The 20155-nt window shown below is 38.1% G+C and overlaps 1 protein-coding gene across 3 annotated transcripts in view; it reads left to right on the top strand.

Moving 5' to 3' along the window:
• Positions 1 to 19709, top strand: part of MAP3K7CL (MAP3K7 C-terminal like) — a 30009-nt gene extending 10300 nt beyond the window's left edge. For all 3 annotated transcript variants that reach the window (XM_010722562.3, XM_019620473.2, XM_003202881.4), the window contains 3 exons: positions 939 to 1000; positions 10085 to 10200; positions 18534 to 19709. In XM_010722562.3, coding sequence (XP_010720864.1) covers positions 939 to 1000; positions 10085 to 10200; positions 18534 to 18714 — 359 coding nt within the window. In that variant the 3' untranslated portion in view covers positions 18715 to 19709. The remainder of the gene's footprint in view (positions 1 to 938; positions 1001 to 10084; positions 10201 to 18533) is intronic.
• Positions 19710 to 20155: the final 446 nt, after the last annotated feature.

The raw sequence follows: 20155 nt of genomic DNA on the forward strand, positions 1-20155 counted from the left end.
ATTACGACTCCGTAAGCTGGCTGATAGTAACCTTCTCTTCACCTCCCATAACCTGTAGTAAGATACATAAACCGTCATCACAACCCAATGCAAAACTGATAGTGTGAAAGTCACTGAGAAAGAAATATTGCGGTGGCTAGCTGTGACACTGCGTAGTATGATTCATATTTCTGATCTCAGTCCAGCTACTAGTGGGCAGGTGTCCACACCACAACACTGACGCAACTGGCACGCTCTGTCCCACCTTTGCATGAAGCCTGTACTAAAAATAAAGAAATAAATAAAAACAAAGTTTGGCTCATTGTCATGAATGAACTAACTCTGGGAGGGAGGGAAGGATTACAATCCGCAGGTTAAAGTAAAGACATTTCCTTACAGTATGGAGAACTTTGCGGTGCTTCCTCACTTTAATCATCTCTATGTTGGTGACTATCTTCTAGTTGCCGGTGTGCCAATCTTATTTTCTTGTTCATGCAGTTGTCTTTGGATGTCTATTATTGTTGTTTTAGCCCTGGTAAGTCATTGTACTGTGATGGGGAAGTCATCTTTCCCTTTCATTCCAGTGATGAACTTTTTCATAGTAAGGATGCTGTTTGTGGAAGGTTCCTTATTTTGCACTGTAATAGATATCTCAGGGAGTAAGATTGTTTCACTGTATTGTTTTTAAATTGTCACATTCTTCTTCTGTAACGGCTTTGTTTTGTTTCTTAATCACAGCAATACAAAATAGGATTTCTGCTTTTCTAGAACCTAAACATTTCCTTATTTCCCACCCATTGATATTGTTAAAGAGTCCATTAAGGTATCTCAAATGTAGAAAAATAAGCATATACATGAAGATGTTTGCGAATATATGCAATTTAGAACTACTTTGAACAGATCATTTGAAATGCCCTTCTTGGTAGATACTAGCTTTTAATGTCATCTGTACCTTCTAGATGATGATGCTCCTGAAAACTCCTTCCCTTTGGCATTTCCAGAACTAGATCAGCAGCTGCAGGTAAGCCTTTTCTTTTTTGACTGCGGTTCTACTTGACTAGATTTGTTTTGTTAAAAGACTCTGGATGTTACACTAAGATGAAAGTTTTCAGTGGTGCTTCTCTAATCTATGAACATTTAATAAGACTGTATATTTCCGTAGAGGAAAACATTGTCTTTTTAAGATCTGAGAAAAGTGTTTCAGCATCTTTAATCCAATTGCAGAGAAATAACTACTTTAATAATCTCGCATGCATGTACTACTGCACAGTAATGAAGGGAGTTCTTGTGAGTTGATGGGAAAGGAAATGAGCCATGCATGTACACAGATTGTGCTAAGAAAGCTGGTGATCAGCTTTCTCTTAAGCATCCCGAGAGAACACAGAGGTGCATTCTGCAGTGCCATCCCATCTCAATTCTACTGAATTCATACTGCATGGCCAGCAAGCCACACAGTCGCCCTAGAAGATATCTGCAGGCAGTACAAGACAGAAGAGGTGAACTCCTTTGTGCTCGCTCCAATTTATGATGTCAGTGGAGCCCTGATTGCTGGGCAATCAGGTAGCAATTGATGGCAACTCCATAGTCTGCCAGGCACAGAGCCAGCTCTGTGTCCAGGGATTATTTCCTTTTCCTCTCTGGCAGTTCTGGAGTGTTTGTTGGCCTCTGTAAGCTACTTTAGATCATCTGTTTCCCAGGAGCATTTAGACTTCCTCTGATATTTCAATATGAAGGCAGTTGTTTCCTGAGTGTAAATTGAGAAAGGCATTAGCAGACCGTGTTGTTCAATGATGTCATCCTTCCTGTCCCCATCAACGAGTGAGACAACACTGGAGGACTGCTGACTTAAAGGACTTAATTTTCTCTCCTGCTGTTCTAGTCAAAAGGATGACTGAGGAAGGAATGGAGGATGACAGAGACTCTCTTGCTCTGTCCCTCTAATCCTGGGAATAGAGACAGGCTGCTTGGGCATAACTAGGAAAGACTAAAGGAATGAATAGCACCTTACAGTCTGAGCTGAAAAGAGCAGCAGAGACAACTGATACTTTTTCTTCCCTCAGAAGAACTCCATTTCAGAAAATCTGTATTGTTTTGTGGCAGATACATCAAATAGAAAGTCAATGACCTGCATTTTTTTTTTTGGTCAGTGACACTGTGTGTTCATGGATAAACTGCCTCATCCCTCTGCTGATCTGTGAAATGAAGTTAATAATTTTTACCTTCCTTGTTAAAGAGCACTGAAATGAGTAAGCGGAGGCTGCTCTAAAAGAGCAAAGTATGATTGTCATTACGGCTGTTGGTACCTAAAAACAAATTAGTAGTGTTAGATGTAGGTACTTTACAGGCCAAGTTATTATTTTTTATTAGGACTTTTACAGCCCATTTCTGGAGCAAGTAATGTGCTCTAAATGTGTAATTTTATGATAGGCTGAAATAAACTGGAAGCATTCAAATGTGTTGGATAAATAATGGTCTACTAAGTAAAAGAAACTTCCCTTGCCCTCATGATTTCAAGATGACAGCAAGCTCAAAGAACAATCAAGGACTTTGATTCAGATTGTATTCTTCTTATTATCCTTCATTAACTATTTTAGGGATAAATCTGAGGTAATTCAAAGGATCTTATGAGGAATATCTGATTCAAGCACTCAACATTATAATGTTAATGGTGCTGCTTCATCCATTAGCTTTTCAAGCTTTTGTGCATATTTATGTTTAGATGCCTTAATGCTGAACTGGTGGCAGTTAGTATAGGGTTCTGAGCTATGTAGAGGTAATTGTACATTTAGCTTTAGCAACAAATACTTTAATTTTTTGCTTTCCTCAATGTGGATCACAAAGTTATAAACATTTAATAGAATCAGGTTTAAATTGCTTTAAAATTCCAAAATAACAGTAGATGTAATAAAGTTATAATGTACCTAGTTACAATTTCTTATTAATCACATTTTTCAGTTAGTGTGATTGAATTTGCACAGGGTATGTCAGCCCTGTTGAGCATATGTTTGCAATTTCTGTTAATGGAACCTTGCCAGCATTGGAACAAGTAGCTCCCATACTACAGAAGCAAACTTCAACAACATGGACTTCACCAGGACCTGCAGAAGTACTGAATAGTAGTGAATAGTGGTGTCCCTTGCCACCCCATCCACGCTTTTCTGTATCCCAGAGTTAGCTAGTATAAAGCAGCGCACATCTCAGCAAGCCCTTTCATAACCATGGCATAGCTGCCTGAAATACTTGAGTTTGTAAGAATGTTGGTACATATTTTTATAATAAAAACATCACATATAGAGCCATGAGATTTTCATCACCATGCTGTAAATACAGTCAAAAGCATTAGTATTTTATTTAAAGAAAGAACTATATATGTAGGGTATGCGTCTATACAATACCAGGAACTTAAAAAAAGAAAAAAAGAAACTATCCTTGTATTTTTGAAAACTGGTGAGACCTTGAAACCTTTAAAAAGAAGAGCCCAAATTAACTGATCTTCAGGTTAGATTTTGAAAGCAGCTTGAAAGATATGTAAGTTCACCGAGCCACTTGGAAAATCAGTGCCTTAGTATTTTATGCATGCAGGCGGCAGACCACAGCCTGAGTACCAAGCAATTTGCACCTCTCTTTTGGGCTTCAAGCCCTTGCCCTTCTATCTTTGTCCCTGGCAGTCATCTTGGCTGTTTGAGCAGAATTACCTAGTGTTCCCACTTTTCCTCCCACAGTCCTGCCATGCCTCCTGCCCGGGCACTGGTGTCCGATGGCAGGGCAGAGTTCAGTGTGGCCACCCTGGCAGGGTGATCGTGCCTGCTGTCCAAGCACTGCTGCCAGCTATGCAGAGGTGGAGGTAGGATTGGCTGGAGGAAGGGTATTTCTAGGAGGCCAACTGCAAATACTTAATTCTCTGTAAGTATTCTTACTAGAGGAGAAACTAGTTGAAAGTCAGAGCTGCTTTCTGAAGAATAAAAATGATCAGTCCAGTGTTCAGACAAAAATATGTTCAGACAAAAATATTATCTTCTCCAATTACCTTTCTGAGTGTTACTTTTTCTGCTAATGTGAGAGGAAAATGTTTCAAGAAGTAATATGTAAGAAAATGATACCAGTTCTCTAATTCAGAAGTTTTGTTCTTGTTTCTTGGCCTTTAAAAAAAAGAAGTATTGTGTATGGCCAATCAGACACAATAGCTCTATATATGAGAACACAGCAGTTTATAGACAAGAAAAGCTTCATCTTTTTTGGAGCTTCGTTATTAAAAGAAAATATATACAGAAGTTCCTTATATGCTTAAATGAAACCAAACTCATGTTACTAAGTTTTTAATTTGGCTTTCCTTTGTTCGGAATGTATAATCTTCCCACTGAAAAGAACACTTTGAGGATAAAGAACTTGCTTATTTGGGCTTCGGGTTTGTGTTCTTCCCCCCATTGTACAGGCAGTATAGTCAGAGGTGAAGAGAGGCCAGGCTTGTTGCATTTGTTAGTTTGTTGTTGGGAAATGTTTCGCCTTGTGTCAGAGCTAAACCAGGCCTTGATTAGCTGCACAGTGGTGATGGCCTCTCTGACGGACATTTCACTACTGATTTTGTCTATATTTAGACATCTACATCAGCATGTAAGGCCTTACTGCACAGGTCACAGAATGTAGATGGATGTGTCTGGTATTAAAAACTTAAATTGCTAGGCCCTGTCTGCTGTCTGTCCTGCTCCAACATTTCCCGTGGTTCATCTCCAAGAAACTGTTTATTTCATCTGGGTGTTTGATTCTAACTAGGGAAGAACACAAATGTCATACAGATATATGGAGAGTTCTGTAACTCTTTATCCTTCATGAAATCATGAGCTTGAGACAAGTGCTTGTATCATATTTTGTATGAATGATAAATCTCCTGAAATCAGTAGAGTTGGATGACCATTAAATTTCCCGTGACAGAGAAAAGACTCCAACTGTTCATAATATCAGCTTGTTAAGTCAAGGAGTTGTTTTCCATGCTTGAGTAGGAAATGTCTATACAAAAGAAGTGAGGAAAACATTGCAAAAAGGACTGAATGTCACTTAAATGTGACACAAGCATTTATCAGAAACTCTGTTTATTCTGTCTGGAACTTAAATAATGGAACCATTGCTTCTGCTGACTGCCAAGACCACAGGTACACAAACAAAACAATATTTTAGAAAGTTAAAAAGTGTACAGAAGTTTTAAAAAGTTTGCTCTGTATTAAAAGTACTAAATTCCAAGAGACTTCCTATAGTACTTTGGTACTCTGTAATTAGATTTGCTTGCCAATTAACTTATTAAGTCTCCCATAACACTGCTGTAATAACTGCACTTTTAGATTCTTTGTGGCATGGGTGTTGAAAAAGCCAAAGCATCACACACTATGGTTGGAAAAGTATAGAAAATCTCTCAGGCAATGAAAGCACAACTCTCAGTTGCTTCCATCCAGCTGACCTGAATTGTTTGAAAGAAAGATAGCTGCTTATTTCCATAGTAAAAGTAGACTAGACTAGATATATCCTAGACTAGCTGCCTGAAATTGCTTGAAGAATTGCAGTTGCTACCAAAAAGGAGCTGCAATGTTCAGCTATCACATGAAAGGACAACGCCATGTAATGAAAATAGGCCACATGCAAAATATTGTCATTGGGCTTTCTGTTTTTCCAGAATGGTTTAACTGGATTTGGTTTACCAGATCTACAAAAAATAAGACACCACTCCAGACCTGGGCTAGAGATTACCTTCCAGTTGAGTCTGCATGCTCAGTAGGCAAAAATGCATGACACAGTCTTTTTCTTTAAACTTCCCAGAAACAAGTCTTGATTTCTTTTTCAAGTACCTAGAACAACAACAACAAAAATAAACACAAACAAAAATTAATAAATAAAAAATTGATTTTTTAAAGTTTTTGAATACTACAGTGACACTACTGACTACACAGAGCTTACAGATTTGACTGTGAACTTCTGTGGATTTAGAATGCTGATATTCATGTGGCGTGGGAAAATGTAGTTTGTAAAGTGAACAAATCAAGGAAAAAATGTGCAAAACAAAATTGAAAATTGTTCAGCAAAGGTAATAAGAACAACCTGTCTTAGGCAGAAAGCTCAGTGTCTTAACTGTCTTTTCATGAACTATCCTTACATATCATCTTTCAACGTCTTTCATATATTTGAAATGAAAACCTAAACAGACATTGCAGATGTCCTGTACAGACGTACATACCTATGTGCAGTAACAGAATAGCCTATAACAGGATTTCTTAGTGTCTGTTTGCTGGATTCTCTAGAAAGTTTGTCAAGGTGAGTCATTCCATAAAGTACAAGGAAAATCAGACCTTGTCGAAAATTAGGGATGGCAGGATAGACCAACGGTATCACTGAAGGCTATAGTTTCTGTAATAGCTTTGAGAACCAAATCAGAGATGCTGTGTGCACATATTTTGCCAACACAGGAAAATGAGGGTGGATGACACTGAAGCCTGAAATAAGCAGGATTAAAAGTAGCAACTGGTGGCCATTAAATATAACTTTCTTTGGCAGGAGCTTTTTTTGCTTACGTAGCAGGTATGCTTTTATATATATTAATTATGGACTGGCAAGATACTTCCTGAAGTATCTGAATGAAAAAAAACACCATACTGTAAATTGAACTTTTTTTTAAGGACTTCTGTCATTTGTCACCTATGGAAGCTGGAGTGCTCTTACTAAAAAATAGCATACAGACTTCATAGATTAGAATGGGGATGCCAGTTCTCTGCCAGAGGACTGCCCTCTGGGTAGGCACTGTAAGGCTTCATGTAGCCTGGTCACAGGCATTCAGAAAGGCATTGGAGGTGGAACAGGGAACAGAGACTGCTTAGGACAAGCTAGAGGAAAAATCTTTGTCTGAGAGGGATTAGAGGAGCGCAGCTTGGATGTAGGGTTGGAAAGTGCATGAGAGCTCTCTGTAAGCATATCACAGGCAGGATAAGGGAGCACCATTTGAATGAAAGCCAATGCTGGCATAGTAAAAAAAACTGGAAATTTGTCTTCAGCAAAATGGGACTGGAAGTAACAGAATAATTTCTAGTCTTGATGAGGCTCTGGGGCAGACCCTTAGCTGAGGCAGAGGACTTAAGCTGCTCTAACAACATGATAAGTCCGTGGACTGCAGAATTTGATTCTGATAACATGGGGCTGGATTCAGATTTTAGCACATTTCTCCCAGTCTTATTGAGATGATTATGGGCAAGTTCAGTAACTGCTACGTTACTGTTACTCTTTTCTTTTCTAAGGAAATTTGTCAACACTGTAAATGTGTGCCAATTCGGAGGTACACCTTTGGAACAAGTAAGCTTCACATCTTTCTGAGCTTTTTTTTCAGGAGTTTGCCCTTCCATCTTCTGAAAACACTTATTTTAGTGGGAATAGATGTATCATTAGTTCTCTGCACCCTTGTTTATGGCAAAAAAGTAGGCTGTTCGACATGGCTGAAATAATTTCCCTATGCTTATGTGTTGCTTGGTCTTTTATGGTGAGCAGCAAAGAAACAAACAGAGTGTTGCACCTCCACGTCTCTTGTGATTACAGTACAGCTGCTTGTTAAATAATGATGCAGAAGCCTCTGTTTTATGTACCACAGCCCAGAAATTACTCATAGGAACTGTAGGTATTACCTCCAAAACCATTCTTAGAAATGCCAATTTTACCAAAGAGCAAACCAAAATATCCAGTCACACAAAAACATGATCTACATTTCAAAGTAAAATGCATCGCCTTAATTTTTATGTACCGAATAAGCATCTTTTCACAAATAGAAATAAAGTTATTGATTTATTGTGTAAGAGCATCCGTCAAAGTTGAAACAGAATTGTATGAACGGAATATCAGTAAACTATATCTTTTATTGTCTGTTTATTTTGAGCGATAAAATATCAATGTAAGAAAAAATGACACTGAAGAGGAAACAATGGTAGGAGTTTGAAAGCCAGCAACTGGTTCTAAGTGGGAATTAGATATTAAGGCTCAGCATGACTAGATAATTTTAACTCTCTAAATATATCTTTTGAGTGGGAAGCTGGAATACAGAAACTGAATGCTGCTTTAATTTTTAAACTGATTTAAACCAGCTAGTTTTGCGGAAACTATGTTGAAAGCAAAAGCAGGTTTCTTCTTCTTTGAAGTATCACTCTGGGGACTTTCCCTCACTGGGTATTGTTAAAGATTGTTTTATTATGATGCATTTGTTGTTTGCTGATCTCTGGTAGATACCAGAGATGCTACTTTGGCTCACCCTTGCATTCTTGGATTAGAGCGCCGAGACTTCTATATTCTGTCCTGTTAAATTTGTGGATATTATTTGGGTGACTATATGAATGGTGCTATTGCTCATCCACATTGAAATGCAATTAAAAGCCCATTCCTAGGACCACTCACCCAGTAATGAACAGCCCTTTCTCTGGGGTCCCAAATTCTCCGAGCTTAGAACTATGCCATGAAAACTATTCTGCTGTGGCATTTCTTACATTCAGAAGATGGAAAACGACTATCTGTTTTAAATTTTCAATGCGGAACTGCATACCATCTGCAAATACTTTCAGAGGTCCATACATTAGTTACATTTTTGCACTGGTGTGCATCTCAAGCCAACACACTCTGCCTCTTGGATAAAAACATTTTCAACGTTTATTTCTGAATATGTTTGATAAAAGATGTATTGCCAGTTTAGCTAGAACACAAGATTGCAAGACCATGGATAGGAAATGTCTGAAGACTTGTGCTTTTCTTTTTCTAAGAACGCACTTGGAGGAATATTACGCTACAAATAAGAGTCAAAATAGAATGACAAGAAATAAAAATCTGCTTATATTGTGAAAGGCAATTGGATGTTCTTTAACTGGACAGTAAAGAAACTATTTTAAGTGCTTCCTTTTGCTTCAAACAGGTGGCTCAAGCATGCTATTTGGACTTCATTTACAGTCAATTGATTCATGGCTAATAACTTAAAAATAATACACTTCCTGAAAGTGCTGTGGTCACGATGTGCCAGCCAAGCTTGAGGCCCAAATTAAGTCGTACTCTTTTAAGGAACAGAATACACTGACACTTAACCACACTGTATTTTCAAGTTTTTAGTTGAAATTCTTATGAAGAGACTTAGGACAGGGTGATTTAATCTGCTGTACTTAGTATGCACTGGAACAACAACAACAAATCTTTCTGTAATAATGTATAATTATTAATAATAATAAGGTATACAGGTTAGGGGATACAATGCTTTTACGTAACTTCACTATTTTTTATCAGATTTTTTAACTACTGTCATCTTTCTATTCTGAATCTCACATGCTCCTCTCATGGAAATTGGACACACTTTGCCAATGCTCTCATAACATTTCTGCTAACTAAGTATATCCTCTTCTACAGGAACTAGCGATGCAGGGAAACTGGAGACAGTCTTGAGCAAACTACTTAGAAATTGAGGCATGGCTGGGTCACATGCACTATGAAATCTTGGTTTTACCAGAGTCAGCAGTGTAGCTCCTTGTGAATCCAGCCCTAGTGTCTCAATTCACAGTCTTGTCCATTTTTATTTTAATAATAAGCTGGAAGAAGCAGTGCTTCTATGAAAAAGAGTGTTTAGTCAATAACTTTCCACCTTTTATTCTCCTTTTGAGAATTGGAGAATAAGGGCTACTTTACACTCAAAGTACCCTTCTCTTCAGTTCTGTAGTTTCTGCAGTGTAAAGATGCTCACATATTTTGTACATATGACTGATGTGTCAGCTTTATCATTCTTACTTTGCTATAGCTGAAAAAGGAATAGGTAAGGGAGAAATCTTTCTTTAAACAGTCTTTCATGATACTTTGCAAAGTTGTTGTGAAAAGCTCTGAAAATCCTTACAAAGATTGAAGGTTATGCATATTCATGTGCAGAAAAGCATTCTTTCCCTTCTGTGGAAAGCCATCGCTAGGATTATTTTCAATACAGTAGCTTTTCTCAAAAGTATTCAACTTTTTCTCTAAGTATTCTCACAGAGATGAACTGACAATTGTATCTTTCAAAATATGTGTTTATTCCTAATATTGCATTCAAAAGCAGTATTTTTTTCTTCTTCTGTTCATAAAGCCTCTGCCTCCTTGTCATGACTCTAAGGAATCGATGCAGGTGTACAAACAACACTGCAAAATAGCAGAAGAGTATCATGAGGTGAAAAAAGAAATTGCTCTGCTGGAAGAAAGAAAGTGAGTAACTTTCCCACAGTATTTACTGCTGTATATTCTCCTTGTAAAACTCCATTCTAAATGCGAGGGTCTTAGATGACACTTTGTGACCTTATTCCTCTGCGTGACAGTCACAGTACAGCACAACAGGCCCTTCGTTAGGATTAACTGAGTCCACTAAGAACACAGAGCTTTCAAAGCTTTGGGCCCTCAGTTATACCAAGTCCCCTAAAACCCTCACTGACAGCATCGGGACGCTTTATCCTTGTCACATAGCAATCTAGATCATCTGGAGCAGTTACCTTGTTAGTTTTAGGGCTGGTTTTACCCAGTGTAACTTTGTACGTTTTAATGAAAAGCATAATGGATCAGTTTGATGTCAATTATTTGGCAATGCTAGTAAATTTTTTTCTGAGTGTCATCGCTATGTACATTCATATTTCAGGTGCTCACATCCAGAGTGCTTAAGCTGGAGGGAGACTTTTAAATTATTTTTAAAATTTTTGTCTATGTCTTATGTCATAGCCCTGTCATCTTCACATGACTATTAAATGACAAAGTGGGTTTTCTGGGACTCTTTCTACAAGAAACCTGACAAAAAGGAATTCTGTGAGGGAGGAAAAAGGGTGAGTGGCAGTAAACCCCAAGCAATAGCAGTTACTGCAAAGAAGACTTTCTACTTCAAGTGCTTTTTTATTTTGACATTTACATTGAGGGTGATTTCAAGAAGTGCTGCTGTCCTCTAGGACAGTTATCTCAGTGTGGATAGCTGAGATTTATTGGGAAAATAAAACCACACAACCATACTTCCAAATGCTGCATGAAGTTCTTGTGATTGCTGTAGTTAAAGGCGAAAGAAAGACTATAGCTCTTAACATGTTTGGAAGATAAGCATTCATAGCATAGCAGTGTGGCTGGGAAAAGCTCTAGCAAAGAAGGTTTTGATTAGAGGAGGAACCATTCTAGATGTGTCATGGCAATCTTAGCACCAGTTGACCACACAGTTCAGCCACGTTTGCATCTGCGGGAGTCTGCAGCTTCAAAAGCTGCACCCCAAACTGAGGGGGTGGAAACTGGTGGAATTCTGTGGTCTTGTAAGTAATATACAAGTAATATACAAGTAAGTAAGTAATAAGCGAGAGATCACTGTGAAACCAAACTTTGTAGAGTAAGAAAGTGATGCTTGTCTTTATCAGAGTTGATGGCTGTAGACAAAATATTGTTAGTTGTTGCCAAATGTATCAGAAACAGTTGAGGTTTTCCAGTACCAAATCCTCTTCCACTGTGGGATCTGCATGGCACTCAATTGCTAACATATTGGCACAGAGGTTAAAAAAAGAAGAAAACGATAACCTAAAGAATCTTAACACTACATTCTCTCAGTGACTGCACTTGATTCATCATTAATTAAACTTGGCCAGTGGAAAGCAACTGACATGTTAAAAATTGTGTAGAGAGAAGATATACAGTTCAAATAATTTTACAATGACTTATCAAATTTGATCATTTATTATAAGCTGTTTATGTGTCTATTTTTATAACCAAGGGAATTCACAGGGAACCATATGTGCTTATCCTTTCTGTAAATGCCAACTGAATATAAAATATTGAATGTTGGTGCTTAACTTCAGACACAGATTCAAATGATAGCCTTAGATTAATTGTATTTTAGAGCCCACCAATACAAATTCATTATTGTTATTGACGCATTCCTGAATCAGCTCTACACATTTACAAAGTTATCTTGAGACTCTTGAAAACTAAACTAATATGTATGTTCTGCATTTGCAAGAATGAAAAAAAGAATGCTGTTTGAGTGCATTTTTGCAATCTGTGGTACTAGCTACATTACAAATATTTTCTCCTTGAAAATGGGAGATGCATGCATGGAATTGTTTACTTGAGCTTAAAAACTATCTAATAAGCCTCTGAGACCAGAAGAAAGTTTCTCAGCAGTTGTAATTCTGGATGAATTAAAGGGCTTCAAGCTGCCAGTTTCCTTCATTTCACTAGAGGATGCAAACAGTGGAACAACCTGAGGAAGTTTCCATATTTCTACCTCTGTTGAACTTGTGTGGTGGACATAAGATTTCGTGCTCCAGAAAATACAATAATGCAAGAGCAGCTGAATAAGGCAGCAAATAGAATTCTATTATGATCCTTCTTACAAGCCTCCTAATTGCACATTTATGGCCCAGATGCTCACGTGCTTCGTAGCCGTGAAGTCCCAAGAAGTGAAAGATGTCTGTGCAGCATCTTTCCCCACCTTTCAAATCTTCTAATCAAAAGAAATAGAGAAACAAGCATTAGGATCAAAGATTCCTATTTCCTACCGGTAGGTGCACTGTAGGTATTTGATTTTGAGGCTTAAAAAGCTGCAAATACCAACTGAAACTTTTTCTCCAGGAAACTATTTATGAAGTCCCTCCCTCCATATAAATCTCGATCTTTCGGTGCTTTGGAGGAGGGGTCAGGGTACTGTCTTTCCTCTTTGGGGTGTCTTTCTTTTCTGTAGCAGTACGTTTGTTTTTTAAACCTTTGAGAAAATGAGACATTGTTATCCCTTAAAGTTTGGTTGAAGTTAGATGGTGGATTAAAATCTTACTAGGAAATACACACCTCTACACACATGTAAGGATGCAGGACCTGAACACATTTACCTTATTTTTTATATAAAACTATGTTGAAAGGGGTATGAGTGTAGAGATAAGCAAGACATAAATGAAATTTTTGGTTTAGCAATCAGTGATTTATATCCGAAATTATTCTCAATAGTAACAGTTTGAAAGTTATAGGAAATTTATAGATTATCATATGCTGAACTGAAAACGTGAAGAATGGATCATGATGGCTGGAGTGACATGCATATTGAGTATTCCTTTCTCAGAAGAGAACGATGCTTTGTCTTTTCTAAAAGAAGTCCAAGGTGATGCAGAGATTTTAGACTAAAGAAGAGTTATAATCAAATGGAAAATGTAGAGATGTTGTAGCTTTCTGAACCATGAGTAGATGAGGAAATGTTACAGTCGTCTTAATTTTCTAAATTTGAATTTGAATGTATGGAAGTGGAGAATCACAATTGCTTAATACACCTATCTATTTCTTTTAAATATCCACTTGATAAAATGGACAAAGAATCCCTTGTAATGGGAACAAATAATTTGTGCAGGGTTGTTCAGCTTCCGTTTTTACTAAAGACAGTGAGAAGTGCTATTGGCTGATGGCCCTGCTAGTCTTCTGAATTTCTTCTTCACAAGTCAATTCACCTGTGGAACTCAAATGTTGAGTGGCAGCGTCGGCACCTGTGGTGCCTACTACTAGTAACACTGTGCATACAGACTATTGATGGTAGTTGTCAGGCACAAAGCAGAAAATAAGATTTTTTTTCATTTTAATTTGGTGGTTAGGAGAAAGAAAGTCAACCTGAAATTATTAAAGTTATTGGAGGTCTGGTGGTTTGGTGGTTTTTTTTTTCAGCCTCCAAAGTTCAGAGTAACCTTTCATATATAGAAATAACACATAGGTATACTTATAAAAGAAGCATCTTTAAGAAATAAAAAGATGAATAAAATTAAAGTAGTTACTCTTTTTGAAACTTTTCAGTGGTTTTCAATTCTTAGTTTGGCTTATCTCTCCCTGGAGTGTGTGGGTTATCTGTAGCTGGAGTACTGAAAGGGAGTAGTGTGAAATGACTGGGGTTGCTTTTCTTCAGAGCTTGAACAGAGGCTTATTTTGCCCCTTCTATTTTGTGTGCAGTACAGATAGAAAGAGAATCTACTAGACTAGTAGTGAGAGAGAAGATGACAACTATTTCATAAGAAAATGGGAAATGTGAAAGGCAGGTTGCAGGTTCAAAAATGGAAAAATCAGAGGGCAAAGCAATGAGAAGGTAGACTGAGGTTACAAAAAAGACAAAAGGAAGCAAGAAATTGAAATAATTTAAGGGAACATTAAATAGATTTGCTTTGCTAATATAATTCATCATAGCTCTGTTTGCAGTCTTGACTCAGACTCTTCCCTTTTATGCCAGCAATACGAAGTAGGAGGGACAAAATCAGTCTGGAATGGGAGACATGATCAAAAAGAAAGAAAAGGGTGGGGAAGTGAGAACACACCACATTTAGGTCACAGAATGTTATTTAATTTATGTTCCAGAAACACACATGTATTTCCATAACAGATGTTTTTGGGTATCTAAGTTTGGGTGAAAGGGATGGGATAGCTGGTTATTTTGAGCACTTGTTATATTGCTATTACTAGATAATGACCCTGGATTATGTAGTTAAATATTAGAGTTGCCATGGTTGCTAGCTATACCTTATATTCTTAGCTCTGGCTGCTTTTCTCTTTTTCCTCCCAGACAATTCTAATATAACTGTCCAGAAAATATCACTCGACCACCACCTGGTTTAGGATCACTCTTCTTCTTTGCGATGGTTATAGTTGTTTTTCCTTCCTTTACATGTTACAGTAGGTATGCAGTGGAGATGTCCACTGAATTTTGTGAGAGCCTTCTATGTGCTTCAATGTGTTACTGTGACCTTGGAGTGTTTCTAAGGTCTCAAATTCAAGTGGCTCCTTCAGGCACACTTTTTGGTGTCACTTTCCCTGGGCTGTTAAGGAAAGCCTTCTTCAGACTTCCAGGTACTGCAGAAAAAGACTGATGTTAAGGCATAAAAACTACCTTTTACCTTACTATGTTTTTTTTTCATTCCAGACTTGATTTTTCATTAACTTACGCACATCCAAAATACTTGTTAACTTGCCAAGCCAGTAGAAATGAAAGCTTTTCAAGTATAAAGAGAAACCACAACTTCCCCTGTTGTAGTAAGAAATACTTATCTTTTACCTGCTGGTTTTTGAGAAATAGCTTTATTTACATTAAAAAAGTCTGTCTCACAGTTTAAAAATTAGTTACTGGACTTTAAACCTGCAAGGTTAGTCTCCTCAGTCAGCAGTTATCATACGGGGGTCTCGTGATTCCTCCTGACGTGAAAGCTGTGTCAAATATGGGAAAAGTAAATGACCTTATGGCCACCAGAACACGTCAGCTAGGAAGACGTGCATTGCACCACGTGTATGATCCTGAATACATTGTTCACAACTGCAGGGAGACGAGCCTGTGTCTTTGCACCGTGGAAGCAGTTTTCCTTGAGTCTGGTTTATCTCTCTGCCAATAGATTTATCTGGAGACAAGTATATCTGCTTCATCTGTCACTTTATTTGGTATTTATCCATTGTGAATATTACTATAAAGTAATTCTGTTCATTGCATGGGTAAAGTCATTAAAACCAGGACTAAAGCAATACTTTCCCTAAGATCATGCTGATTTTCTTTTCTTTTCTTTTTTTCCTTCTCTGTTATTGCTTATGGTTTATTGGTTTATGATGCAAATCACACTGGTCTTCCTTTCCCACCCTAACCCCTCCCCAGAAAAGAGCACTTAAAGTGCATGTTACAGATTGTCTCAAAGCTTTAAGTACCTCAACACCATTTTAGAAAATACCTTATAAGTGCTGTTAATATTTAAACGTGGGGTAACCATTAACAGCAAACACAGATTACACAATGATAAATCTATTTATTAGGCATCCATAACAAAGGCTAGATGGTGCAAGAGCTTAGTACGGTGTTCTTTAACCTCTGAGAGCTAAGTTCAAATCCTGGATTAGATCAGAAGCAAATGTTAGTTACTGTCTTCATCCTTTGTAAGCTTCGTAAACCACACCATTCATAACATTTAGCAATTCCCTGGTATTCTAATTTTAGATCTCTGTGGCAGGCTGGTAGTATTTGCCTGAAACATCACCCTACCCTGTAAACAGGTGTTGATCCTGATGGGAAGGGAATAAGTAGGTTCTGCTGACTCAGAAGAGGGCAATTTTACTACCTCAGGGCAAGGAAGGGAGGTCCTAGAGTCTGGACTGCAGAAATGAGTTTACTTTGATCTTAACTCATTTTTGCTTTCTTCAACAGCAAAAAAAAAAAAAATAAAAAAATATATAAATGCTGCTTGAGTTTCATTAGATAGCAGCATGAAAACCATGCCTGCAAGCAGCCTTATCAAATCAGGACTGGCACTCATTAATAGAGCTGTCTGAGTTTGTACACTGTCTGCCTGTTCCACCTCTGGCTCAACTCCAAATAGGGTAGGCAGTACCTTTCTTTCACAAGTGCTAAAATTTCCCATGGAAAAGGTTTATCTGCTCTTACTATGCTGATTACTTACTAGTGTGTTCACTGCTCCTGCCTTTATGAACCTCATAAAGAGTGAGAAAATAATTATTCCTAATTAATTAGTTTAGAAGACTCCTCGGCCAGCACCCTGTAGTTTGAAAAAGAGTCATATAATCCTTCCGCCCAGCACTGCACCAGTAGAATAATTACAAGAAAGTACTGCTAAAGCTCTCTTTTGGCCCTAAGAGACAAAAAACATTTCAGCGGAAGCTGAAGGGGCTGAAGTGATTAAGCTAGTAAAATTTCACTGCCTTAAATACATTTCTTACTCTCCAAATCTTACCTGCTTTTTTTTTTTTTTGCGTGTTCAATAGCCTCATTAACAGGAACTGGAATATCAAACTGTCTGGCATGATCAGTTCATCTAGCCTACTTTGAAGAGCAGAATATCTAGCACAGCCTAAACAATGAAAAATTAATCTGTTAATGGCTCTGCTGGTTTTAAAATTTTTACAACTACATTATGCCAAATGTTAACAGAATTCTACTAAGGGCTGGAAAAGACCTCTAAGATCATCCAGTCCATCCATCAGCCCACCCCCACCACGCCCACTGCCCACGTCCCTCAGTGCCACATCCACACGGCTCTTGAACACCTCCAGGGACGGTGACTGCACCACCTCCCTGGGCAGCCTGTGCCACTGCATCACCTGTGCATTACACCAGTGGTCTAAAACAAAGCTGAAACATAGCTACAGGAGAGCTTCTATATACTGCAACTTGGGGGTGATTTAAAGTGCTGTAAAGCCTGCTAACTCTTCCCTATTTCTTTTTTGTATGGGAAGCATTTTTTTGAGAAATGGGTCTGCCACGGCTCTCTTACAACTCGTTGAGCTGCAGTAACTGCAGATGTAAACAGTCAGCAAAGCCTTGGGTAAACGATGCTATCTCTCAAAGCTGCAGTAAAGAGAGAGAAGGATTAAATTAATCTTAAAAGAAGGCCAGATAGGACAATTGTTTGAAAACCCAGGTGCTTAAAGTCTTACTGCTAGAAGTGGTGGTTTTGCAGGTGTAAGTAATGCAAGCGATCAGCAAATACTGAAATGTTTTCTTTTTGTGAATGCTCTGGCCTACGGAAGCGGAATCACTAATCTGTAAGAATTTCCTGCATGAAAGCACTGGTTCGGTTTGCCAGGGGACTCCTTCAAAGACTGCAGAAAAAGCAGTCTGCTTTGAAGGCATTACGTCTTCCAACAGATGATCTACAAGCATTGTTTTGGCGTGACTGAGAAAGTCACAGGGCTCCAAAGAGTTAAAAGATTAACTAAGCGCTGAGATAGAGTGATCAAAAGAGCCAAGAACCCTTTAAAAGAGGCTTCTTGTAGCAGAGATGAAAAATGATTTGACTCAAAGGGAAATAAAACAGAGGTCAGACTAGTCTGCTGGGTAACAAAGTGGAGTGCGATTAGATATCCCATATGCACTCAGCGTGTTTTGTTTTAAGGCCTCCACTATCTTAACTCCTGTGGAGGGAATTTCAGCGGATGATCTACAGTAGCCTGCGACTTCTGGCCAAATCTGGGAACATAGGGCACCAGGTGATTCCAGTTGGGTTGGAGCAACAGCTTGAATTCTTGGGTGTCTGCTCTCAAAAAGGCCAGGAGGGGTCAGGTTTCAGTTGGTGACCATGCTTCAGCAGCAGAACTAAGGTCTGAGTATAAAAACTGAAAAGAAGCAATTTGTTTAGTTCAGATCTGTGTGCCTAGTGTGCTCTAGAATCCTTGAAACCTTGATGGCCTTCAAATATATTTGGCATGCTAGAGAAAAGTAAATTGCTACTCTTCTCACACAGGCAGCATTTAGCATTCAGTCTCTAGGATGTTGGTCCTCCCCATACAGCTGCACGGTGAACTCGTACTGAAGAGAGAGATATTTACTTAAAGGTCCTCAGCATTTTTCAGGTTTGGCCTCAGGAGAACAAACCAATCAGAGAATTCATCGTTTAAAGGAAAAAGAGCATCTGTAGCAGATATGTTTTTAGGTGTGTATTTCATAGCAGCTCAGGTAATGCCATATCAACAAGGTGTACTGCAGCTTTCTCCTAACCCATGACAATACGTATTTTGCTTGCTGCCATTTTTAATCTTTGTGAATTTCTTTTTAATATTATTGCCAGAAAGGAGCTGATTGCCAGACTGGAACAAGTGGAAAAAGAAAGCATGGATGCTGCTCAGCTGGCCAAGGAGTATGCAGAACTGACAGAGGAGAACCGAACACTGAAGCTGGCCCAGACGCAGTGTGTAGAACAACTGGAAAAGCTCAGAATACAGTACCAAAAAAGGCAGGGATCCTCATAACTCGCAACTAGCTTATGTCAGGCAGTTAATACAGGATTGATCCTGTGCTGGAAAGAGATTTTAAAATAAAGGTCTGTTTAATATGTTATAATACTTTACTACAGATACAGAGTATGTAGAAGTCTATATTTGATTTAATGCTTGCCAGCCAGTAGCTTAATATAATGGATATTTCATCCATTATATAATGGATATTTTATTTCAAGTAACATAATTGAAGTTAATCTATCCCCATTATATGTTCTAGTAGATCAGGTTTCTTTTCTAAACATATTTCTTCCAATTTAAGAAGATATGGACACACTAGAAAATGATATAAATAGTCTCTGTGTTGGGAATTTGGACCATACTAAGGCATACAGCAGGGACAATGTTAATATATGGAATACACATATGTTAATTTTAGTTTGGTGAAGATTTTTAAAATTATATTCCTCATGCCTAAAGTGTTTGGAAGTTATCTTAAAACAGATCTCCTCATGGGTAAAAACTAGACTTTATTATCCCGTGTCAGCTTTACACTGTTGTATAAAATCAGATAAGTTGTACATTAAAATTGAATTAACCCAGTTACTAGTTATGAAGTGAGAGTAGTGACAACAGTAATTTGCAAGTTTTGAAATTGCAGGGAACAGATGAGATCAGGCTTTCCTTCCCCAAACGTAGATGACCTGAGAGTCTTTTTTATTGTGCTCTTTGCCATCTGAGAAATGAAAAGTTAATATATGAATGCTACCGTCATAGTTGTAACTGAGAACATGTCAGTAAGCGTATCATGAGGGTATTTTGTTCTCATCTTCTGGTCTGCTTGGAAACGTAAGTAACTATAAGTACAGACAAGAGTTCCATGATACACAAATAACTTGGAATTAAAATGCTTGTTTTACTTGCTCTATTTATCCCTGTATTTTCCTAATTCAATTGAAATTCTTTGTTATACTTCCATTTCTATTCATACAGTATTTTTTTCATTAAAAGCAAATACAGAAAAACCATTTTATGTTCTGAACATTATTAAACCTCCCTGTATTTTTAGCTCAAATTGTTAATTCGTCTTGTTACATTTCCATGAGGTTGGAATTCAATACAAACTTGATTTGTCATCAGTTCTAAAATGTCTTAGTAATTGAAAATTTAAGATTTTTGCCATAACTTTAAGTGTGACTATTATCAGTAACCTCTTAGGTTTTAGGTTCATCTGAACATTTCCTAGGGAAGTCTCTTGGCACCCCAGCGACTCTGGCAGCAGAGACTGGAGCATGAGCTCCAGTCACCTCGTGCATGTCACCTCAGTGTTCCCCATGGCGCAGAGTGAAGGCAGGCCCTGCTTTGCTGCCAGTGCCTCACATTGCAACAGGAGAGCATGAGATCATGGGATTGCAGCCTTGTGCCCACTTCTCCATCTGGGATGCCAAGGCAGTGTATATGCACAGCACTTGTT

The sequence above is a fragment of the Meleagris gallopavo genome, chromosome 1, assembly GCF_000146605.3.
Source record: "Meleagris gallopavo isolate NT-WF06-2002-E0010 breed Aviagen turkey brand Nicholas breeding stock chromosome 1, Turkey_5.1, whole genome shotgun sequence".
Classification (NCBI taxonomy): domain Eukaryota; kingdom Metazoa; phylum Chordata; class Aves; order Galliformes; family Phasianidae; genus Meleagris; species Meleagris gallopavo.